The following is a 26086-nucleotide window of genomic DNA, read 5'->3' on the forward strand; positions in this document are numbered from 1 at the left end:
AGAACTTGCATAAAGACTTTCTCTGAAAAAAAAACCAACCACCCAACCACTATTAGGTTTAAAGGCTTTTTAGCAAAAGGAATGTGTTGTAAGCTTTTGACCTTCCTGTGCTGTACGAAGCTTTATCGGTGTGTACGCCGGAAAAGCTTGTTGATTTGTAGACTCTTCTAAAACTGTGCGCTGCCCTTTTAGAAAATTGACATCTGGATTGTATATATTGTACTATTTTCTCTTCACTGCATGTGTCAGACTAGATTTCCCTCCTTTAAAATTTAATAAACTTTGTTTCTGTAATTTGACAGAAAATATTATTTATCTAGTTTTGAAGGCACAGCTAGTAACGCGTTCCCAAGCTCTGCTGATGACAATAAAAACAAATTGTGTTGTTTTAAAATGTAAATGTATATTTTGCGGTACTTTTCTTACTTCTCTTACCTGCTGGAATAGTTTTAGCATTAAGCATATTTTAATACACACCTAGAAACAGGCAAGACTGCTTTTATTATTGCTTATATTAATGAATTATGTTAATATAAACACTGCAGTAAAAGGGAAACTAGAAATAAAAACTTGAGAAGCAAGAATTGGCATCTGAGGTCATCTTTTCTGCTTATCAGTCTTCATGTTTGTCTTGCATGTGGTGACTTTGGGCTGGGTAGAAATAGGATTTTTCATTAAAAGTCAAAGGGTGGTGTTCCACCTGTAGAGGTCCCAAAGTACACCCAGTTTTTGTGCTGCATATTGATGGTATCTTGGCAAAAAGGAAACCCAGTTATCCATTAGCTAATTCTCAGAGTAATCTTTGTAACCAGCTCTTCAGGTAATACCTTCCAAGTTTTTTTCACGCAATGAGCAAAGCTAGCGTAGTCAAGTTTCAAGGGAACTGCTGGAAAGTTGTCAGTAATTGAGTACAGCGATTTCTTATCTTTCACATTTTGTATGATGCTTGTCGTCTTGTGAGAAGAAATGGAACAAAAATGGGTTTAGGTAGGTTGATGTAGTTTATGAGAAGTGGGATACCATCAAAAAAATTGGGTGCTTGGTTAACCCTCTGGTATTGCAGGCCACAGTTTGGTAGCTGAGGCTGTGATAAATATCCCACAGCTTGTCTGCAGAATCATTTTGTTCAGTATTTTCAGTTAAAAGTGTTCTCCTGCAAAACCTAGGGGCTGATACTGTTCTGTTGGGTCAAACATGAGCCGTTTCACCTGAAGCTTGTACCTAGCTCTTGTAGGCTAGTCCTGTGTGATGAGTTTGCTAAGCTGCTATGAGTGAGCCTCTTCATTCTCCGTTACTTCTTACTCATGAATGGAGAAATGCACATACTGCCATCTCTTAGCAAGAGGTCACCTCTGCTCTAGCGTAGTTGACCTGTGGGGTTTCCATGATTTAAGAGAACTGGAAGGTAAGAAGAAACAAGATTGTTTTAGAGCCCATTCTCTTTGAAAATCTGGGGTAATATCCTTTCTGTACATGCAAAATTGAAATTTCCGGTGCTACATTGGCTTATTTTTGTGGCTGTTAAGTGTAATTTGAAGATAGGGATGCTTCTGAGCTGCCTATCTGATCAAGAAGTACAGGTCTGAAGGTACTAAATACCTGAGTTGGTGCAGACTAGCTACAAAACTGGGGTACGCAGCATGGTGGACGAGGGTATTTATGAAGACTGCAAAGGAATGTGCTTAAATTTCCTCCTGGTAAATCAACGTTTTCATTATAAGTATCTTAGCTGAGGAATATGCAAGCACACAAAATGTGTACTTGGCATTCTTACAAAGTAGTCGGCTTTCAGACTTTTTAATACCTGAAAAACTATTGAATGGCAGAATTACTTTCACTCTTTCCATGCAAATCCCCATAATAAAATCCTTTCTGGTTTTGCATACTTCAGGGTTGCTAGTGGCAGTCCCTGTCTCACTTGAAACTTCTCCAGTAGTTTACTGCCATTGAATCATGGCGGAGTTAGACATGGTCATCGCTTTGATGTGTGGATTCACCTGAAGACCAGATCTAGGTTTATTAAAAAAACAAAAGAAAACAAACAAACCAACTCAACCAGAAAAACACACGCCCCCCAAAAACCACACACTCACACAGAGTGCAAACCCCCCCGCAACAACCAAAAGAAACAGAAAAACCCAAAGAATCCCCCCAAATTGTAGTAATATCATTTGTGACTGCAGTGATGTGAACTTGGTCACGTTTCCTGCCAAGAATATCCTATATGTAAACCTTGCAATAAATCTCGTCTGAACATGTTCTGCTTCAAATCCGCCTCTGCCTTTAAAATGAAATCTGTTTTTGCTATCTTTATTGATCTATGTACTGTACCACTCTGCACTAATAAATTAATTTTTTAATGAAATCATGTAGCCCTGTGGCCATAAACGTATTTTTAAACTAGCTAAGAGTCTGCGATGAGCAGTGGAAAGAATCTGTTTAAAATGTGTTTTACTGTGCTTTGAAACTGGCTTCTAAAGATAGTGAATGTTTCCATCAGCTTGGTAATTCTCATAACCAGCTCCTAGTATATAAAATATATTAAAACGGTGCTGAATATATGTTTGTGTGTGTGTACATATATATATTTTAAGATCATTATATGTATCTGCACTCTGAAAAATTGTCTCTGGCCTCGTGATCAAGGCAGAGGACAAGGCTGTTTCTTGTTACTTAACATAACAAAGGAATTCAGGCGTATAGTCAAAAGCTTTTAATCAAACTGATGTTAGGCACTGTATCAACATCTTAATGCTAAGGACATCTTTAGGATAAAGAAAGTATTTTAAACACATACCTTGTAATTTTCTCCAACATCAGTGCTTTTGGTTTTAGACGGTGAAGGTCTGTTGTGTAGTCAAAGCCATAAATGGAATGAAATGAGGTTGCTGTAAACAAAAGATTGATAAGTTGTTGGAAATTAATTTTGAGTTAAATGTCTGAAATGTTTTGCAGAGGTGAATCTGGTGCTGGGAAGACTGAAAACACAAAGAAGGTTATTCAATACCTTGCTCATGTTGCTTCCTCCCATAAAGGAAGAAAGGACCATAATATTCCTGTAAGTTGAGATATTTTCTCATTTGTTTATTGCTCTACTTGAAAACGACTATTTTTGCATTAAAAAAACACTTTTTTTTTGTTAAAGATAAACTGTAATATAATCCACATAATTTTGTCTCAACCATTATTTTCTCTTGAGTAGCGGCTGAAATGAGCAGTTATATCAGAGTTTCCAGTTAATGTTAGCTGTTTAATTTCTGTTGTGAAATTAAAGGCTTTATGCAAGCGTTGTAACTAGAAACAGTATCAAAGCTTTCTGATGCAGTAAATCTCAGTTTTCCAAAAAATTTAATTTAGGCAGTTCTTAGTGAATTTAGTTCCCACTAGATGCAGTTTTCAGCGCTATATTTGTGAACAAGGTTTCTGTTCTTTCAAAAATTAACTTGTAGATGGGAAAAATCATCAAGCTTAAAAACTGCTATAGACTTGCTATATCTAGAAGTCAGCAACTAAAACCCCTCTGATTTTATTACATTAGAAACAAGAGAGTATACACTTTTATGTCAGAGTATCGTGAGGGTTTTGGTAACTTGTCTGATTTACATAGAACTTTCTGCAGATTTAGTGCCAGACTTCAACATTTGTGCTGAATTTTTAGCAGTTCTTTGCTTTAAAAAATATAAATGGGTTTGAGTATCTGTTGCTATGAGCACTTGGATCTCTTTGTAGTGAAGTATTAATTCGACTTTGCTCCGAGCAAGTGGCTAGCTATAATCTGTACTGGAGCTTGCCTGTTTCTCTCCAGTAGTACCGCAGGTGTTTCTGGTGGTTGGAAGCTTTCAAACTGTATCATCTGACTTAGCAGCAACAGCTTCTGTGATTTCTAGTGCATGGCACTTGACACATTCAAGAATGTTTTAATGTTAAGACTCAAACTCCTGGAAAAACAGGAGATGTCTTTTGACCAATCTATGAAGGAAGAAAAGGCGAGGATTTGAAGTGGGAGAGGAGTCTCTTGCTCTGCAGGTAGATTTGGAGAAACCAAGTGAAGTGTTGGGGGGAACTCGAATCTTTGCTCTGAGCAAGAGCAGATAACATCACCCTGTGCGTTGAAATTATTCAAACTGTTGCTTGTTTATTGCCCAGGAAGGATCACAATTAGTCTTTCTAAGTATTTATCATGCAGTCGGAGTGTGCTGCAGGCTGTGTGTATGGCAGTTACAGGTCTTAGAAGGAAGTTTCTATACAGTTGGTGTGTCAGCAGGATTAGATGTGTGTTCATGGCATTGTATTGTGTGTTGGGAGAATATGTGGCTCTGGGGAATGCTGTTTAGAACATCATCTATCAGAACTCGTTTTCTATATAGGTTTCGATTTATGAATATTCTTGGCTTTACTGCTGTGCAACCTTGAACAAGACCAGCATTTTTTTGCAATTTCTACAGGAGTAAAATTGCCTACAGCTTTTTGGGGGAGAAGGGAATTGCTCAGAGAAGTGAACTGTGTAGGGTTTGTACCAAGTACTTTTAAATATACTACTGACAACTTGGAATACCTCAGGTTGAAAGAGACTTCTGGAAGCCTCTTGTCCAGCTTCCTTTCAAAATATGCCTTCCCTCAAAGTTAGATGACATTGCCCAAGACCTTGTAAAGCTGAGTTTTGAGAATCTTGAGGGATGTAGCTTATGGAACCTCTGTAAACCTGTTCTGCTGCTTAACACTTGAAACCCTATTTTTGACTGTTTAAAAATTACTTAGTGTTTGTTTGGCTTTTCTTGTGCTGTGTTCCCATGAGCCAGTACCTCTTCTGGAAGTACCCCTTTTTGAGCTTTGTCATCGTAACAATTCCTGTGGCCACTCGCTAGACTTGGAGACTGATGCAGGCTCGAACTGGTGTTCTTAAAAAGTCCATCTGGCTTTAAATGAAACAAATTTGCTCTGTTGCTTATTGTGTGGCTGCATATGAAGTGAAGGCACAGAAAAGAAAGGGGAAAGCTGGAGTGGGAAATGTCAGTGAAGGGAAGGATGAGCTGCCCTTTTCGATGCAGTCTTGGCTAACTCTAAATTGCTGGTTAAACTGCAACAATTCTTTTCTTGTGTGATCAAATGGGATGGTGGTGGTCATCTCAAAAGTTTTGAAGGTGTTTGTTGTAACTGGCTGCTTCATGAACTATCAGTAACTGCCACGATGAAGACTGGAAAAGTTGTTATACTTTGTAAAACATAAGTTAGGCATGGTAAAAAGAATAGAGTAGGGTCCTGAATAAGAAGACTGATACTTGGACTGTGTACTTCATTCAACGCAGTACCATAGTAAGCACTGCATTAAGCATATGTTTATGAAAAATGCAGAATGTTTGTGTAACCAAACCAGTTTTGAAAATACAAATGAGTCTCCCTTGTTCTGTAACAATTCATTTATATTTATTTATATTGCAAGCAAAGAATGTCTAACCTACACACCTAACACTCAGAAGTTAGGAGGTGTCAGATTTGGGGTCATAGGTGCAGCCCTAACTTCTTCCTGTTTAAATATTCATTAGAAAACCATAGAGGGCTGGTGGTGATCCATAGTACCCATCTGTACAATCTTTGCATTATCCTGTGCACAGAGACAATGCTAAATAGGTTTGTTAAATCGTCTGCTAGTCATTGATTTACTTTTATCCACCTGGTTACAAATAATTATCAATAACATGCTTATTACTGAGACTGTTCTGAATGCTGCGTGGGTATTGGGTTTTTTTATGAAGCAGTTTGTGCGCTGCTGAATGAATAATTATCTTCCCAACACTGAAGTCTAAGGGTTAGCTTTGTCCATTTCACCCAGGAGAGTGCTGTAAAAGTATTACAAACCCTTACAGCTCCCAGTTGACAGCTCAGGCTGTGGCCAGAGCAGCACCAATGCTCTGCCATGTCACAGATGCTGAGCAAGGAGGGTAGGGAGGTAGAAGAGACTTCTAAACTGCTTAGTTTTGTGGCTTATCACTTCCCTATGTATTAAGTGAGGTAGGAATGAGAGAACAGAAGAACAAAACAGTGGTGTAAACGCATGTGTTGCTTTAATATGGTTAAGAAGTGAGTTTTAATTCTGACTCTTGGGTTCTGCTTTAGTTTACAAACTTGTGGTTTTGTATGGGGAGGGTAGTCAGTGCAAAAATATAGAAATAATTAAAAAAAATTGTGTACACGATTTTCCAAAGGAAGGAAAAGTGCTGGTTGTCACTTATTGCCCAGGGACTCCCATATGCTTGCATGCTCTACAGGCTGCATGAGGTTGGGGGATGCTCTTAGCTCTGTTTGTAGTCTATGGACATACCTGGACCCTTTTGATGGTCAAATACATGAAATCCGCATATGTTTTCAGTTATGGTAGTATGTGGAATAGTTAAGTTCTATAAATAACTGCATCTGTCCACCACTGCTGTCTCCACTTCCAGTCATCCTTGTACTACGTGTCTCTGGTTCAGATGGACAGAATTAGACTTTTGTTCATTTCCCACCTCCCCAAAGCTTTCTCGTCCCAAACTCCCTCTATTTTCACTAAAATCCAGCTTTCACAGTGGTGCCATTTCAAGCTTCAGAAATAGTTACTGGTGCTTTCAGGTTAATGATTGCTTTTAGCGACAGTATTTGCCTTTATAGCTCAAATGCTAAATTGTTTAATTTGTTTTATTAATTTCAGAAGAAAATTGGTTTTGAAGTAAGGATCTTGGGTAGGCTTGTTCAGGCTGGAGCTCCTTTTAGTGAGGATTTCCCAGATGGGCTTTAACTGCCCTAATTTAAACACAGAGAAGTTAAATATGTGTCTGATTATGCTCAGTTCTGTTTCTAGTGAGGACAGAAATGGACACCCTGAGAGAGCAGTTCATCTTGTCTGAAGATAAGCAAATTAAATGCCTCCTAGGTTCCTAGGTGTACCTGTCCTCCTCCAGTGATTACAGTAGTGGTAGCTTCATACTGAAACATCTAAAGTTTTTTTAGATGCTGGAGTTGCTTTCCAAGTGGGTATGCTCCAGCTTTGCAAAATTCACATCACTTAGCTGAGTAAGTCAAATCTTTGCCAGATGCTTTACAGACCTCTGTCAAAATCTGTTATTCTGCGCTAAAGCAGTGCTAGTTGTTTAAAATAATAGACATAAATGGAGGAAGTGTGCATCTGCCTTGGTATGAAAATTTCTTGGTGTATGTGTTTCACCACAATATTTTCCCTCTAGGCACTCTGATGTGAAGCTCAAGATTATTAAACTTGCAGACCGAGCCAAGGAAGTAATAGTGCAATTGAAAATTTCTGCAGAAACTGTGCATATTTGAATTTTGAGGGTTTTTTTATTTATTACTTCTTCCTGAAAAAATTTTAAGTTCTTCTAGTTTTTTAAGATTTTGCTGCTTCTCATGTGGATGGTCATTCTTGAAAGAAAGAAACAAAGCTTTAGTCTCAAATGTAGGTTTGTGTTTCGTAAATTTTTGAAGTACAGTGCAAAAACAAAACCCCAGACTCCTTAACTATTGCTTTTCTCGTGGTTGTTTCGTAACCTTTTTGACTGTTGAAGAATAATGATCGTCTTACCCATACAAAACCACCTTGCAGTGACTAAGGCTGTAGAGAAAGTTACTTTTTGTGAGTTTATTTTTTGTTGTTGTTTGGCAGAACTGTGGATAGCAGTGCACAAAAATTAAACTGTTGCCCTTCTAAGTTGATGCTCAAGGTCTGCCTGTCACCTTTCATTTTATCAGGAATTAGTCCTTTGCATAAACACAGGTTTTAATATTTGTGCGCATGCAAATAACTTCTTTTCTGGAATTAATTTTTGAACAGTTTCTATGAAGTGGGTATATAGTTAAACTAAGCCTACTGACATTAATAATTTGGGATGTAACTTGCAGCTGGAGTGCTTGCTTGCTAACATATGCATTTGTTTGTTTGCAATGAACAGCCCGAATCACCTAAACCCGTGAAACATCAGGCAAGTGGTTTTCTTTATGCTTTTAAAGTTATGTAGGCAAACTGGTAATATATTCTTCTATTTCCTGTCAATTTGTATTTATAACATGTGGGAAATCTTGTAGAGGTATACAGCTACCAGTAAACTTTGTAAATACTTAACTGGCTTTGAGAGAGTGGACCAGTGAACAGCTTACAAATTCCTCTGCATTGCAAAGCACTTCTCCGCACTTTAAAGTGGTGTTACACTGTCCTGAAGCAAGAGGTTCACCCTCTCTCTAGCTGACCTCCAATATGCTGTGTGTATACTTGGTTACTGTGCTGCTGAGAGGGTGCAGAACACTTTAATATTATAAACAAAGTACTAAATAAGGGATGGATTAATGGAAGCTTCGAAATTCTTCTGATTAACATACTGTTTTGTCTGAATATTTTTATAGCTTCTCAGATAACCCGATAAAGACTTTGATCTCAAGTGTAAAAGGCTTGGCATAACCAATCATCGTCTGAAAATCAAGTGTTTCCCCTGACTTTCTAGGATAAGTGGTGTGAGCGACGTGATGCCTGTTCAGTGTTGCTGCCTGAATCACTGTTTCCTCCTCTGAGCTTCAGCTGCTCTTACTCCTTAGGTTGGCTGGAGCTGCCATGCAGATAATGCTGCCCATCTCTTGCTCCCCTAATCCCTCTCTTCCCATGGGCAGCAGCCGCCGGTCTGTTCTAGACTACCTTCTTGTGTAAGAGTAGGAGTTGCAGTACTCCAGTGTTATGGAGTGTGCTTGTCAAGGAGTGTAAAGAGGAGGGTTAGGTGGAAGTTGAGGATGGGCCTGTGGAAAGAGATAAACAATTGCTGCCACATGTTGTGCAAGATAAGTGTTCCACTCTCTAACCTGAGATGGTAAGTGATGCCTTTGTCGTCAGTGTGAGCTTTTAAATAAAGAAAAAGCTTTGCAACAGCTCTGTATGGTGTAACCAAGGCTTGGTAACTGAAGAGGCTACCATGAGTTAGTTTAGCCGATTATATTCTTCCCCGTACATTTTTCTGGAAGCTGACAGTAGTGCAACTTAAACTGCAGTGGAAAGGAACATAATAAAAAGAAACTTCGTTAAGTCTGGCATATTGGAAGCAAAAAGAAATTACATGGACAGCTGTGATGCCTTTGCTAGTGTGTGGTAACTTGTTAAACCTCTGTAACCCAATCATGTGTCTGGGCCCATGGTCTCATTTTCAGAAGTTACAGACATTCTTAGTATTTAACTTAATCCTCCCTTCATGCAGACCTCAGTCGATTCTAAAGGTTTTTACTAAAATATTTCTCTGTTCCAAAAATAGATGGAACAGTGTTTAGTTTAACCCTCCCTTTGCTTAGAGTTAACGTGTCAGGGTTGAAGTAAACCGTTTGTTGGCAAACATTTTAAATATATCAGTGGAAGCATGCTAATCCAGAAGTGTTGATATTGCAGAAACCATAATCATTAACATTTCTGTTTCAATGTCATCTTGAACTACAGAGTGGATCCCTGTTGTATGTGAGTAGCATGTAGTTTCCCTGCCTCACCCAGGCTTCACAACAAACTGAATCACTGGGATGCTGGTTTTTCTGAAACTGAGACAATAATCTGTCCTGGTCTTAATGTTGCCCTGCATGAAATATTGCATGATTTCACTTTTCCCTCAATACTGCAATACTGCTTTTTCCAAGTTCTGTTTAGATGCCTATGCAGGAGATATGCCTAGAGGCCAAACTTACACTCTTTCCAAAACACTGAACACTTCTAAAAAAGAGGATTGTTTTTTGGCTGTAAAGCAGTTGATCTAAATTGAAATCTACTAAATCAGAAGCCACTTAACATAGTGTGAGAGGCTTGCTGTTTCTTAGTGATGGCTATGACAAGTCTACGTGTGAGTGCAAACCACAGAGGCTGGCTAGGCTGTGAGCACCCGGTTCCTTCTCACCATTTTCACCCACATCTGAGGACACAGCTGAATGTGTTCTTCACATCCTCAGAGATAATTGTAAAAATGAGCTACTACGAAGTTTTTGCATTCAGTTGGAGAATTGGAGTGAAACTACTTTACAATGCATTGCAGAAGTTCCTCTGCACAAAGCCAAATTGCAGTTGTGGTACACGGAAGCGCTTTAAAGCATGGATGAAGCGTGCCTGCAGTGAGATGCTTTCAAGTGGCACAGCAAAGTTCTGTGGAGGACTTAAATTTTGAAGTCGGTGTGCTTTCTTTTCCAGAATAGCTAGAATTTGAAATGTAAGCTGTGACATGCTTGCTGCATTTAATATACGTAATGTGGTTTATGTCAAGCTGTGTACAGCATGGTAAGCAAGCTTCTCATTTTATACTTGGTGTCTTAGCAGGAGCTGACAGTGTGGTTGGGAGAGGGGAATAGGCGTAATGGTGTGAGCAGATGCTTTCCCACTGTCTGATGTGTTTACATAGGAAACTTTTAGAATATAAATCGCAGACATGCATATAGTGGTTATAGCAGGCATCTAGTTTTTCTCCAATTGTGGATTTTTTTATCAATTTAAAAGTGCTCCTGAGGACTGTCACATTGGCAGACGTAACATATAGCACATAGGTGCTGTGGTCTGAGGAGTGTTTTAAGTGTGCTCTGGGCTAAGACTCACGCATTTCAGAATTCAGAGAGTATGTAGTCCCAAAGGGGATATATTTGGGAGTAAACAAGTTTTGAGCAGATAACTTGAGGTCACATTAAAGAACAAGAAGCCATTCGTTTCCAGGACTTGAAATGTATTTCAATATACAAATCATCTCTTTTCGATGTTAACTAGTGAATTTCAAAAATTCCTGTGTAAGAATTGACCTCGTGGAAGCCTTAAAAGACTTAGATTTCCCATTCTTTGATGCTCAGTCTGGGGTCTTTATTAATCTATGCTATAAATAATTGGAAAAAGCAGGCTTATCAACACAAATGTCAGTTTTTGAGACTACATTCCAGACAGCTTCACTTTCTTATTTTTTTTGTGTTTTTTTTTTTTTTTTCTTTTAAAACCATCCTTCAGAGCAGGAAGACAAGATCATATTTTCCTATGTACATACATGCCTCCTGGGCTCATGGAAGCAGCACAGACTTTTCTTATCAGGCCTCCTCATGGGCAGTAATTGTAAAAGCTGTTGTGCAATTTCCTTAAGATAAGTACTTTGATTTCTACATACATTGGCTTGAACTTAAAGAAATGTTAAAAAAAATGCATTGAGCAATGTTGGTTGAATTGAGCAATTAAGAAATGATCTTTGTATTTGATGTCGCTCAGTTCCCATTATGCCATTCTGGCATGCTTCTCAGGTGCATTCAGGTCAGAAATGTTGCAATGATGTGACTGCCTAATTGAAAGTGAGTATTCACTGATTTGAAAGTAAGTTTGAAAATGGATACTCTAAAGTAGCTATATTGTCAAATCACTAAACAGGAAGCTTAAAAACAACCTTGCACTGAAATCTTTAAACAGTTAAATTAGTGTTTCCCCTTAAGCATTCAGAAGTCTGTGCCTAATTTCATTAGCCCTAAATGTGAATTTTTTTCATGTTCAGTGATTTTCATCCATAAGTCCTATTCAGTCACTGCTCTGTTTGTGTGTGTGTGTGCGCTTAAAAAAAAAGACAAAAACCCCACAAACCAACAAAAACTAAACCACATTCTTCACTGGATGGAGGAGACTATCAGCAGATTTAGAAGCAAGGTGAAAAATAACCCTCTTCTAAAGTTGGTATCACTGCCACAACCTGGGTAAAATGACTGTCAGGAAGAAGCAGCATGTAGGAGCCCTTAATCGCATGTGCATTGTGCTTATGTCTGTTTATTTTTCTGTTTGTGTGATTTTTAGGGGGAGCTGGAGCGTCAGCTTCTTCAGGCGAATCCCATTCTGGAATCCTTTGGGAATGCAAAGACAGTGAAAAATGACAACTCCTCACGCTTTGTGAGTTTTCTCTTTTCTCTTTAGAATTTGTAAATCTGGATTACTGTTTATGAATAAATTCCTTTTTTTTAAGGTATTTATCTAATTATTATTAGAAGCTTTCTTTGTTCTCTTTCCTCTATATATTTGGGTTCTCTTACAGTGCTTTCTGTGTTGTGTGTGGGTCACTGAAGATAAATCCTCACTGGCTCTTGGCAAAACTTGCTTTAATTTTATCTAGTGGCTAACCATCCTTGAATGGTGTGACAGTAGTGTTTATAGTATAACAAATAAAGCTATGCCATAGAGCTAAACTGTGGCTTGTGTGCACAAATTACTGCTGAACTACTATAAAGTATGAAAGAGTATGTTATCAACATGTTTATATGTATATGTAGCCTTCTTGTCAATAGCTATGACTTGATCAATTGATTGTTTAAAGAGAACATCCTCAACATTTAAAAAAGCACAAAACTTGCATATAAAAACCTCTGTAAATTTCCATATCCTTCTGTCTGATTCACTGAAGGAAATTAAAAAAGACAGTATGAATTACTCTCAAGGTGTTGGGCTCTCTTGTAGCTGGTTGATGTTTTTGTTGGGTCAGTGCCTTCTGTTCACATACCGTTTCAGTGGCAGATAACCACTTTTGATGTGTTCCATTTATTTTAAAAATAGTGGTGGAGCTTGGGGTGAATAGCTCTTTACCACTTCTTAAAACTTCCTTTCCTTTGAAGGAAAAAAAAAGCCATCTCCTGTTTCAGGGGAAAGATGTTTTTAGTACAACTTTAAAACTGTATAGGAGGTATTAAATCTTTTTTTTTTTTTTTTTCTTGTGAGAGCAAAACTAAAATTTACAGAACAAATGAAGGATTTCTTGGCTGCCTTGATGTTTTAACAGTTGCTTGGATTTATAATGTATGAACTCAGCTCCAGTGATAAGGACTCTGGAAAACTGTATGACTAAATCCCTTAGCTTTTGCAATCGAGAAGGGAGAGCAGAGTATGGTAGAAATGCAACTTTGATAATTTTATAGCCACATTATTTACAATATTGCTTGATGCTTATATATGTTGGGTGTAGGATTTATAGTATCAACAGGTTTCACTGTGCAATAATTCTACTTTGTTACACGTCTTGAATCCGTCAAAGACTGTACTAATTTAATGAGGATCCTTTTTTCCCTAAAAGATGTTAGCATCTGGTTTGTATTATATTGAAGTCTGCATTGCCATCATGAACATAATCACTCAGATGGCTCCAGCTCTATTTTTATAAAGGAGCAAGTATAATGTACTCCAGATGGTGTCATCCCATGCAGAAGAAATAATCTTTAGTAACAACCATTTTAAAACCTGACTTAAAAATATACATATATCCTCCCACAAAGCGAGAAGTGCTGTTGTTCAGTCCATACAGGCTCGACAGTCTTCACCATGCAGCATGAGGATGCCAGCCTGTTCCCTACTTGCTGATAAAACCAGATAGGACTGAAATAAGGCTGGTGTCAAATGGATTTTTTCCTTTTTTCTTCTACCAGAAGCAGTGTTCTCTTGTGTTTCAGGAAGTAGTCTCTAGTTTGCAGTGTACAGGAGAGTGGGCTTGCTGGGTTCATATTGCAGAGCTAAATGCTTCCTTCTGATGTGGTTTTTACAAAACCACATATTTAGTGCTATAATGATAGTGTAAACTGAATGCAGTTATTAATGACCACCACTACGTTCTCTAGCTGATAAATTAAAGATTTCATAGCAAGATTTGTCAGTGCTATCTAAAAGGATGTATAAATATTTTGCTTTTAAGATGATGGATTAGATAAGTAATTTCTCTAGTATAGACTTCAGTGGTGACTGAACTGTGAAGGGGGCCTGTGTCCCCTCTCCTGATGTGTCAAATCGTATGACGACTGCATCTTCTCTCAATGATTTTTGTTCACGGAACTGGTAACTTTACAGCAGAATTTAGGTAACTTTAAAGGGTGAAACAGAGTAAAGTGGTTCTGAATTGTGTCAGACAAAGCCGCTGACTAGACCTTATGTAATGCTTCATATTTTTTTTTTTCACATGTAACATGGCGGATTCGAGCCATGTCATTCTAAGAAGGCTCGGTGGTACCTGGTCTAGGTAAAAAGTTGTCAGCTGCCGTTCTTGACATGCTAGTGCTGACACATGTGTTGTGTATCTAGTCTATGGGCTGAATTTCAGTAACAGGTCAGTTTGTTCTTTGCGACAGTTACAGCTTTCTGGAGTTGTTACTGAGCAAAAAGTACAAATGCTTCAGTTACAAGCTGAGCTTAGTGTTCTGTTTCTTCATATTGAGTTCAAGTGCTGGTCCCTGACGAGGCATGCTTGAAAACAAGCTTGTGCCTTGGCACAGTCATTTTAGTGCCATTGGCTTTCCAACCAAACTGCAGATTAAACAGTAGGGAGTAACCATTGAAGCTAACTTAAGAGTATCCCACCAGTTTTCTTGAAACTTGGAGAAATCACTTTGAGTTGAAGATGTACAACCACAGTCACGGAGCTTGGCTTTGCTTTGCTCTGAAACGTAAGAGTCAAGGTAAGGCTGGTAGGTAGGTTGTACCTTTCTCTGGATTCACTGGTGTGGCTGAGGGGAGAAACTTGGTGGCTTTGTGTACACAAATCTTTTTTACATGCATGGGCTTTGTCAGGGAAGTCAGGGAGGGTAGGGTGTTCTGAGAAGCAGCTGCAATAGCTCAAATAATTGCAGCAACTTTTATGGGTGTGAGTCTGCAGCATGGCAGTATAACCCCCAATACACGTTTTGTAGGTTGGGCCATTGTTAGAGTGCGTATGTTCTACAAGCTTGTAGACTGAAATATTTAATATGAAAATAGATAGAATGGGTCTGCCAAACAGAAATTTGGTTGAACATACTAATAGCACTAATTAGTCAGACTTGAGCTAAGTGGGGATTTGGATACTGATTGTAAGAGCGCTTTCAGAAGACCTCTGCAAAAGATATTAGTAGGCAGCTTTGTGCAAACATCATCAGAAGTGTTCAGACAGTTGTTAGCAAACTGCTGTGATGCTCCCTGATCTCCGAAACCCGTTGGTATGAGGATATGGGCTGTAGCAATTGGATGCAGTGAAAATGGAGAGCCTCGTGTAGTCAAGGGGTATTCCCACAGGTTTCTTCATGTGTTTGCAACCAAGGGAATACCTAACAGTTTCACGAGCACAAACCTGAAATACAGTAATGGTGCTGTTAAGAATGGTCCAACTCCATGCCAGAGCCTGTTGTCCTGATGGGAACGTTTGTGGCCAAGTGACAGATCAGATTGGGGAACTGATGCGACTTAAAGCTGGTATAATATACCCACTTGCAACCACTTTCTTTCCAAGAGCTGCTCTACATATGAGAAGTGTGATCTTTATTTGGTCCTTTGCAGAGAAAAGGAGGTAATGGGGAAGAAACGGATATATGGTGTTTCTCAGTCCTTTCTTTACCAGCTGTTAGAAGAGAGAAGCCCTGTAGATAGCAGCCGTCCTGGTTTTGGAAATGGAAGTAGAAGCGTGGTGGTCTGGGGTGGGCAGCACACTGAGATTCAGGATTGCTGCAGATAAAGCACCTTTAGGCACCCATAAGTTTCCTATAGAAATATGCACCCTTCACATCCCACTGGTGCTTTCAACCTCAGACAGCATGTTTGGTCAATGTGAGAAATTGAGCTACACTTTCCGAAAAGGTTTTGGTAAGTCTGGATTACAAGCATAACTCGAATACTAGTTTTTTAATCTTTAGAAAGTATTTGTGTGCAGTGTAACATGTTCTATTGAAATGATGGCTGAGCGCATTGAAGGGAAAAGATTTCATTTGAACTTATGTGAAATGCTTGTTACATGAATGCAAGTAGGATTATGTTTTTATACAGACAGCATTGTTGTCTTAAAAAAGTTTAGTAATTACAAAAAAATCTCTTTTCTTTGCAGGGCAAGTTCATTAGGATTAACTTTGATGTTACTGGTTATATTGTTGGGGCCAACATTGAGACATGTATCCTCCTTCGTGCCACATCACTGTAAAATGCAGGTTTCCTGATTGTTTTGCTTTTAACCCTCTAATTCATTGGAATGCAGTGAAAGGTTACCACATTCCTGCATTCCTTTGACATCATCCATCTCTTCCTTTGTTTCAAAATAGCTGATCAAATATCACAAAATCAGTGTGCTTCCTCATGCTTAAAATGGGATACTCAAAAAATTTAGCTCTCTGAAGCCTGCTGGATTTTCAGACTTAAAACCAGTGTATGTTAAATAGAGAAACCATTTAAAATGTGCTTGCTTTATGAGCATTTATAGAAAAAAACCTGCCTTCCTAATCAGCAGCTGAACTACTGTATTTTGCCAAAAGCTTGATTTTGCTCTCATCAGCACTGCGGGAGCAGCCTCTGCCTGGAAGGAGGTGATGCTCCTTATAAAGTGATAGAGCTGGAAGTGCTGGGGCACCTTCTGTTTTCTTAGGCCTCCCAGATACCAGCGTGGGCTCAATAATATGAGATCTATTAGCAATTAATACTGAAGCCTAATTCAGTTTTATCTTTAAGGTTCATTTTCACTTACGGCTTAAGAACAAGTAAAAATATTTGCACTGAAAGCCCTTCTCTAAAGTTGTTTTCTTTTTACTAAAAATGTGTATGTAACTCTTTAGTTTGTTTATCCTTTTTTCTGGGGGAGTAGCAAGAGGGTGATCATAACATTATGAAATCGGAAGAAGCCTTAGTAACCAGTATCATGTGAGTGTTAATCATAATGCTGCAGTTAAACTTTCATTCTGTTGCTATGAGAGAAACTGCTTAAAATTAAGTGCATTGAATGTTTGGAACTGTCACAAAAGATAATTTCCCAATAAGGCTGGGAAAGATCTATAGTTATTCAAAATATGCTTTGACGGTAAATGATTTTTTCATTCAGTACAGCACAGGAATGAAGGCAGTTTTTGCTTTTGCAGAAGTTTATAGGAGTTGTTTTGCCTAGAGCTTTGTGAAAACAGCAGGAATTAACTCTTGGGGAATTTTTTTTCTTCATCACAAGAAGTCACCCTTGTAACCTCTGCCATTAAGTCCCTGCCCCACATTTGGTTTTATTTCTTGATATTCCATATTGTAAAACTTCATAACATTACAGCTTGTGGCAGCTTATTAGACGCTATCTGCTGCACAAATTGAATTTGGGAGCTGTTTAAAGGCAGTGCAGATTGTATGTAAAAATGCATTACTTGAAAGAAATAGCAAATGCACTTTAGATGATAAAGTACTTTGAGTTGAGGACCTGCAGGGTTTTTGGTGTTAAGAGTTCGGCTATGACCTTAATAGAAGCAGTGATTGAGAAAGAATGGCCAGCTCCCCCGCTCACTTGAACTTTAGCTGATCCATTGCAGACAATTGTCAGCTGCATGTAGCAGGGAAATGCAGTCAACATCCAAGAAATAAGGTTGCTGAAATTAAAAATGGGTTTCTACCAGTCTGAATTTTAACTCTCTTATTTAAAGTTACTGAGAGGTCATATTGCACATAGTCCTGTCGTTGCTATTACATTTCTGTTTGGTCTTAAAGCCTGCTTTGAAAGTTTTGTTTGCATTGGACATTTTTAACCAAACATTGTAGAAGATCCTTGACTACTTATAATCAGACTTGTTGGAAAAGTCTCGCGCTGTTCGTCAGGCTAAAGATGAGCGGACATTTCATATCTTCTATCAACTACTAGCAGGAGCAGGAGAACACCTGAAGTGTAAGTTGAGAATCTCATTTTGTAAACTTCTTGCTTCTGTGTGCTGTTTGTTATTTCAGTGTTAACACAGTTGTGTTTGAACTACTCGTTGGTCTTTATTCTTTGGTCTTGAAACAGTGAGTTTTGAAAGAAGAATGGAAAGCCACGTGGCTTTAGTTTGAAATAACTTCTGTGTTTTATCAAGCGTGCTGTCAAGCAACTGATGCATTTTAAGCAAACGGCTCCTACGTGACAAAGTGCAGTTTGGGCAGTCTCTGGCTGGGAATCACTGGAGTGAAACTACAGGGCTCCCAGCTGATAAATAACGAACCTGGTCAGCAGTGACAGCCGTATCTATCCTGGACTGTGCCTTCAAGCTGAGCAGAAAAACAGCCATTTTACCAAAACATAATGAAATCCTGTGGCTTTCTTCAGCTGTTGCAGTCCTGTGTTGGTTATCTTCTACTCTTCCTGCCTCCCCCCAGCCCTTAGTAACTGGGAATTTCTGTTAGGTTGTGATAAGTGAAATTATATGAAGGTACAGACTTCAGAGAATTGATCTACTTTTTCTCCTCCTGTAGATGAACTGGTGTTTAGCTTCTTTCATGTGGTAATCATCAATACCGAACTCCATTTCTGCCTGTTTCTGTTACTTTTCAATGGGGATACTTCTTTTAGGATATCGCAGATAGGGATTTGAGTTTTCGCTAGATCTAAGTCGGTTAACGTTCCATTTACATAATACATTGAAGAGCTAATGTAGGTTGCTAGAGATAGAGATTCTGGGAATCTGACTTCAGCCTCTAAGACACGCTCATATTTTTACAGTTTCAGAAGCTGGCGTATAATGGCTTGTAGCCATATTTGAGGGATGGATTTCGTAAAGCATAGTTTGTGCATTTAGTGAGAACAGAGTACAGGTGTGAACAGCATTTCTTTAGCTTATTTTTCTGTCTCTTTCCCTTCCCCCCAATACAGCTGACTTGCTGCTTGAAGGATTTAACAATTACAGATTTTTATCTAATGGTTACATCCCCATTCCTGGGCAACAAGACAAGGATAACTTTCAGGAGACTATGGAAGCCATGCATATCATGGGATTTTCACACGATGAGATCTTGTGTAAGTTACTGAGTCTTTTGGATTTTTCAAGTATACTTTTTTCTCTTGTGCACATGCATTTGCTAACTTAATGTCACCAGATTTAATGTTGCTTCAGTGTCTTTGACAGCCTGCAGCAAGTGTTTGCTTCACATGAGCTAGAGTTTTTAAAGCCATTTGCCCCAAAAGTACGGTACAAACTTTATTTCCTTTCTAAACTTGTACTCTGAATTCGAAAGTCACGTGACACAAGTAACAGAAAAATAATTTATTAAGCTGATCAGTCTTCAATTAAACTGTTGCATATGTCATTTGTTAACACAGCAATGCTGAAAGTGGTGTCTTCAGTGCTACAATTTGGAAATATTTCCTTTAAGAAGGAGAGAAACACCGATCAGGCTTCTATGCCAGAGAATACTGGTAAGCTGGTCACATTTGTATGGCTTCCTTTAACCTGCGCTGTAGTTTTCTTCCTGCCATTTGTTCAGTGCATATCTTTAAAAGTTCTGAGCAGTCTTCTGAGCTTCCTTGACAGCATTCTGTGCCAAAAAGAGGCCATGACTGTTGCGGTGTAGCCAACAGGCAATTATTAAAACTCTCCTAATCCATTCTCATAATGCAGACAAATTTAAGGATCCTTCAACAGAATTTATGGTGTTTGCATTGCTTGTAAACTTTGAATAAATATTTCAGTTGTAGCCTTGTTTATTGCTATCTACAAAGACTTAAGCACTAGGAAAAAGTGCACGCTTAAATCGGTTTGTTTTCTTTGGTTCTTGACAGCAGTTTTCTTGCCAATGGTAAGAGCCCTGGAGGCAAGCACAACTTCCATAGCGAAATGGCTGAACATAAGAATGCTGTATTTGGAAAAATCTGATTTCTGAAGTGGGATGGTGGTGTGACTGAGATTTAATTTATCAGTTAGTACCTGCAGTGCAATCAGCATTTTGAGGAGTATATTTCTTCACAAAATGAAATAGCTGCTGAAGCAATTGCAGGTTTTTAACGGAGTACTTCAGTGCCAGCCTTTTAAATGCTCTTAAGGAAAGTTGGCTTTGAGAATTGGCATCGGTGGAAAGAGCAGTAAAAACCACCATTCACAGGACCTGCCGCACATGCACAACTCAGATTCTTGTCTGCGTCTCGTTAACTGTCCTACATTGCTGTGTGTGTCGGGTGCTTGCAATGTCCAAGACTTGCCATTTCTGAGGGTGGTGGCCGGCTGCCTGAAGTGCTCCAGCAAGCAGGTGTGGGTTAAAGATCAATAGCCATTGACTTGGCATTTGGCTGGCCGTTGCCACTGAGGCTTGCAGTGAGGGGAGGAAAAAAGGTTGGCTGAAGGATTATTTTTTGGGGTTTCTAGTACCAGCTTAGACAACTCAACTGAGTCATTGTCTGTTTAGAAGATGTGATGTAGAAAGATACAAATGATTCTTACTTCCTGGATATCTTGATTTTTGTTCTATTACCATTGTTTTTTAGACCCTCTCCTTCTTTAAAAACCATAGTATAGTATCCGTTACACCACATTACCAAGCTGATGCTCATGGCTACTTAATATTTTCAAGTTGTTGTTTGTTTGTTTCTGGTTTTTCTTTTTTAAAGATCCTGACAGCACTTGCTACTTAAAGCTTACAATTGTTACGTGTCGTCTGATGTGCTGATATGTGTTTTTATACTCAAAGCACAGAAATGCGCCTTTATGTAGCTGAAGTGAAGGGAGTGCTCCGTTTGTGATGCTACCCTGATCTTACTGATAAAGTTGTGTGTTGATTCATGAATGCTTCTAATGAATATATGTCCAGACGGAGAATCTCACCATTAGGAGCTAGCAGTGGTGTATTGAATACCAGCCGAAAAAGAATCATAAATGCAGAGGAAGTTCTTATACATTGGTGTAAAATCTATTTTTCCAATACTGATTTGAAAAAACAGCTTTTTTCATTTTGACAGTAAAAAAGGAAGCTGTCAGATTACAAAGATAAGGGGTTAAAGTACGTACTGGATAGTGTGGAGGGCTTCCTGCTAAAGGGCAGCACTTACCCAGACCTAAAAATACCTTTAGCGTCACTTTCATTTTTAGAAGTATGGAATCATAAACACCTAACCTACTGGAAAACTGATTTAGAAAAGGGGATTGATGCAGCAAGAATACGTAATGATGGTGTGGGTAACGTGTTATTTCAAATAATGAGCGTGACACCGGGAGAGTTCATGCTGTTTAAAGAAGTGTGCTGGTGTTTGCATTGTTATTCTATATAAAACATTAAAAATCCACAACATATTTTGATACAGTCTGTAATGGAAGCGTTACACTGGCATACCTGCCTAAATTGAAGCAGATTTTAAGCAACCTTCAGTATGATGGAGTTTGGTGTTTGATGTGCCCATACTGTGTTTTGTTTGGTTTTTTTTCTGGAGATGAGAGAATGAACGCTCCCTTTTAAAGTAACAAAATGAGCACTTGTACATGGGCTATGGACTCTTACGTGATCTCCCTGCAGTTTCATGAGATCTAGTGTTTTCTGCACTCCCCTAAGGAAATTCAGCGTTGTGCTTCTGCAGAGGCTTCCATCAGCCCTTGGGCCGGAGGCCCTGCAGGCACGAGCTGTGTGATAGGGTCAGTCTGTCCACAGGACAGAAGTGCATCTCCTAACTGCTGTTTTGAATGGCAGTTCAATTTTTAAGCTGGCACATGACAGCCTTTGTCAGTAGCTTGTTTCACCCGTGTTGCTAGCTGCTGTGGAGGATTTAAGTGCTTCCATTTATTTTGATCTCCAGTCGCACAGAAACTCTGCCATCTACTGGGAATGAATGTAATGGAGTTCACCCGGGCCATACTGACACCACGCATCAAAGTTGGTAGAGACTACGTTCAGAAAGCCCAGACCAAAGAACAAGTAAGTTTTGGTGCTTTAAAGGTGAAGTGAAACTGTGTATCATCCTGATTGGCTGTTAATAAAGAAAATTGGGATTGTGTACTGCCACTGGCTTTGTTTAAGGAAACCTTGCCCTTTCCTTGACCTTCTGCTGGGTCCATCCTTCAATGTCATTGTTGTACGTATCAGACACACAGAGAGCTTTTTTTTAATGGAACAGGTTAAAAAACAAATTTTCATAACATTAATCAAACTATGTATTGTGTCTACTGCTTATTTTCATTCCTCAGTGCTATTAAGTCCATTAATTTCTGTTACTTATTTGTGATAACATCTGTCTCTGTGTTCTTTTGATGACTTTCTCCAGGGTAAATAATTTTTTCTGTTTGGATTTTCAGGCAGACTTTGCAGTGGAAGCTTTGGCAAAGGCCACCTATGAACGTCTCTTCCGCTGGCTTGTTCACCGCATTAATAAAGCTTTGGACAGGACCAAACGACAGGGAGCGTCTTTTATTGGAATTCTGGATATTGCTGGATTTGAAATCTTTGAGGTACTTCAAAACACTGCTAATCAGATTTTTAATGTGTGCTCAGGACTAACTGTAGAGACACTTCATGCAAGGCTGCAGGAGGGTTTTCTTTTGCAGCATGCAACACTTAGAAAACCCTAAATTACAGTGCCAAAAAGTTATGCTTCAATCTAAATAAGTTTTTATACGTGATGGTATTTTCTACTATGTGTAAGTTTAATTACATATAACAAGGAACATAAGAGATTTGTGTAATGCATTTTTCAATCTTGTTTACATTGTATTTGAACGTTACAGAGTTTTGGAGAATTGCCTTGTAAGGTCAAATTTTTGACTTTCAGATATGTGACAAATTCTGTTGCTGATTTATTCTTGCTTGCTAATGTTATTCTTGTAGTTGAACTCCTTTGAGCAACTCTGCATTAACTACACGAATGAGAAGCTTCAGCAGTTATTTAACCACACGATGTTTATCCTGGAGCAAGAGGAGTACCAACGAGAGGGTATAGAGTGGAATTTCATTGACTTTGGACTGGATCTGCAGCCCTGCATTGACTTAATCGAAAGACCTGTAAGTCTGTGCATTAATAATGCTCTAAGGAGAAGAGGTTAGACTTCTGAGTTTTTCTTTTACTGTCTGCATATTGTCACAAAAAGTGAATTAATTTGAATGCTGAAGTCCAAAGTCTAAAATAGTGTGTATTAGTAAAAGGATTTATCCTTACAGGAGTTTGCCCAGACTTTAGGGTAGAACACTGAGCTAAAGATATGAAGCTACTATTTTTATACTTTTTTCCCCCTAGTACTAATGATGTGTCTTTAATCCTGTCACTTTCATATTAAACCATGCCATTGTGGCTCAGTTAGAAAGCTTTACAAGACTTACAGTGAACTTTTTTTTTTTTTTGTTTGAGATCAATAGCAAAATTCCCGAAACTTCCTTTGGAGTAGAATTTTCCCCATAAATCTACCTTGCAAATAGGAAAACAGTATCTTAAGGGTTGTTTTAGTCGCTCTGCTTTTAACATATTCCTCTGGTTGCTTAGTATCTGGAAGCTAAGAGGGCTTCAAAGCAGGAGGCCCTGGTGCAGGAGATGAAAGATCATCATTCCTGAAGGTTACCTTTCTTCACACCTCAGAACTATGCTGTCAAAATCATTTTATGACCTTTTAAATTAAACCTTGAGCGTTGTGGTTACTACTCTCTAAATTTTCATGTGTGTATTCTAGAATGCATGTAAGCTGCCAATGATGCTGTGTGTCCTGAAGAGCAGGAAAGCTCATGAGCTGTGTTCTTGTTTTTCTTTAGAGCAGGGAAAGGGCAATCTTGCTTCAGTTATTAAAGGTTTGCACTTTGTGTGTATAACTTAGAAAGTTCTGCCTTCTTGGAAGGTAAAAATCTCTGCCAAAAAACCTCAGGGGCTAAGTGTGGATGCTTTCAGCATGCTGATATTTAGGTGAATATCCTGAAATGCATCAACTTACTTGATTTTTTTTTTTTCTTTAAAGCAACTGCCATTATCTTCATAATTGTGCTGTAAATATGATGCCATGTAGCAGACACATAGAAATACCTCTCTTCAAATGTGTAAACTTTACATTCACTAGAAACTTTTGAAGTATAAATCATTATAAACCTTGTTTTTTCGAACGCTTTCCTGTGTACATCAGTGTCTTCTCTGAGGGAAATGATCCTGTCAAACAATTCTACAGCTGTAAAATACAGACATTGGTTGTTCCCTACTTCACTTAAAGAATAAACAGACCTTGAAAGGAAATGCTTAAATTATATGGAAAGAGAGGGAGTATATGAAACTATGCTGGCTGCTCAGGTTAAGCCTGCTGAATCTTTGGATGCTGCTGCTGCATATCAACACAGGGCTGAGCAAGGGGAGGCTCAGTGGCTGCCACAGTAGGACTGAGTGGCTGAGAGGGATCATTTTCTTGAGTTTAGCCCACACTAAAGCATGACATTAACTACTGTGCAAATGTGGATGAACTGTTGTGTACGTACATGTCACAGAAATATTTGTGGGGGTCATCTATTCCAGTCCCTGCTCAAAGCAAGGCTGTAGGCAGCACTAGATCAGGTCTGTCATGTCTGGCTCTGTACACATTGGAATGAGTTGGTTGGAACCAGTCATAATGTCCTTCATTGACCTGGACTCCCCCACAGCTTTTAATTTAAATCAAATTGGAATCAGTTTAGCTAACTTACTATGGCATTCAATGCTGTGCTTTAAATAATAATTTCTTAAAAATAGATATATTAAATATTAACAGAAATTAAATCCAACTGAATTTCAGGCAAATCCTCCTGGTGTGTTAGCATTACTGGATGAAGAATGCTGGTTCCCTAAAGCTACTGACAAGACATTTGTGGAAAAATTGGTCCAAGAACAAGGAACCCACTCCAAGTTCCAAAAGCCAAGACAGCTAAAGGACAAAGCAGACTTCTGCATTATTCACTATGCAGGGAAGGTAAGGTTAAATGTTAAATACTTGATTAGAAATGTTGCTTTTGGGAAAGTACTAAGCAGTATAGCTATCAAATTTAGAGATACTTGTGCAGGAGGGTGACCTTGTTTAATTTTGTTGAACATGTTCAGGAGAGCTCTGATGGAACTTGTTACCCAACAGGCAGAACTGAAAAATATAAATTAACATCAAATTAAGCAAGTATTTCAGTTTCCTTTAATTTTGTTGTCAGGTCTTACAGGTGAGGGTTTTTTCAGGACTCTATTTTAAGGAATCTTTTCTGAATACCAGTGTTTCCAAGTTGGTAGTAGTGCTTGAAGCAGGGCTGTGTCAGTGTGCCATCTTCACTTTTATCTCCTTGGTTCACGTAAGACTTTCTGTTTATCACATTTTGTAGGTAAGCTGATGCCTTTTCATTTCTACTGTTAGTTTAATTGTTCAGTCTCCCGCTAAAGGGGACAGAGCTCAGGTGCATTGTGAACAGGCCCATGAAATAACTACAATTCTTGTGTTTTTGTGGATCCTTTGTGATCACCAGGTCTATTCTATAGGGCCATGCTATGTAATTAGTTTCATAAGGAGTTAAAACTTAATCCTAGTACCAGGTTTTGTCCTGATATTTAGAAGAAACAGGCTGTGTGAATGATTAAGAACTATCCTTTAATTTTCATTTAAAGTACTAATGGTTTGTTGTTATTTATTTGTTGATGTGAGTACTGGGTAATTGTAGCAAAAAGTGAACTAAAGATATTAATACATTGTATTGTATCAATATTTACAACAGTTAATTCAGAAATACTGAAATCATCACTGTTACTGCAGTTAACAGTAGGTTACTTTTAGGTAATCAAAATGAAGTAAAACAGCTTTGTGCCTGACTGCTAGGAAGTAGGTGTTCTGAAGGACGGTTTACTTCTGCCAAACTGAGTGGGCATTTCTGGAATAGTGGCATTGCATATTTTCCTCTTACAGAAGGCATTTTTCAGTTTTTGATCAGAATGTGTATTCCTTTAAAACTATAATTATTTGTAAAAGTGCATTTTTTATGCAATTACTAAGATAATGATCTGATTTGGTTTTGGGTGCTGGAAGCCTTTAACTGTGGCTTTCCTTCCAAAGCCCTTATTTAAAAATAGAAAACTTTCAGTTTGGTTGAAGCAAAAACATGCTAGTCTATATAGAGGTTTTGTTGGACTTGGGGAATTTTAGGGCTCTCTTTTGGGGTTGGGATGAATCCTGTGTTAGTAACATTGAGTTTTCAACTGCTGAGCCATATTTTAACTGCAAACCACAGAACTGGTTCTTTCACAATAAAAGCTTTGCTTGTTTTCTTTGTAGAACAAGGTGTTTAAGTATAACTGCTATGGTGAAATTAAAAAAATTCATGCTTCAGCACATCCTTAATTTACTCTCTAGTAATTTAGATAAAGTAATTAGAATCTACGCTAGAGTTGTTTTTACACCTTCACAGTGAATGTGAAGCCTTATTTCG

General features: G+C 38.5%; 1 protein-coding gene across 2 annotated transcripts in view; it reads left to right on the plus strand.

The window, feature by feature from the left end:
* Positions 1-26086, plus strand: part of MYH10 (myosin heavy chain 10) — a 100353-nt gene that overhangs the window by 46737 nt on the left and 27530 nt on the right. Inside the window, exons 5-15 of one of the 2 annotated variants that reach the window (XM_055723284.1) lie at positions 2956-3058; positions 7938-7967; positions 11804-11896; positions 15831-15894; positions 17529-17627; positions 18585-18728; positions 19032-19127; positions 21489-21607; positions 21985-22137; positions 22514-22687; positions 24424-24597. In XM_055723284.1, coding sequence (XP_055579259.1) covers positions 2956-3058; positions 7938-7967; positions 11804-11896; positions 15831-15894; positions 17529-17627; positions 18585-18728; positions 19032-19127; positions 21489-21607; positions 21985-22137; positions 22514-22687; positions 24424-24597 — 1249 coding nt within the window. The remainder of the gene's footprint in view (positions 1-2955; positions 3059-7937; positions 7968-11803; positions 11897-15830; positions 15895-17528; positions 17628-18584; positions 18729-19031; positions 19128-21488; positions 21608-21984; positions 22138-22513; positions 22688-24423; positions 24598-26086) is intronic. The other variant, XM_055723276.1, reaches the window with a different exon arrangement.

This window comes from Falco cherrug, chromosome 1 (assembly GCF_023634085.1).
Source record: "Falco cherrug isolate bFalChe1 chromosome 1, bFalChe1.pri, whole genome shotgun sequence".
Classification (NCBI taxonomy): Eukaryota; Metazoa; Chordata; class Aves; order Falconiformes; family Falconidae; genus Falco; species Falco cherrug.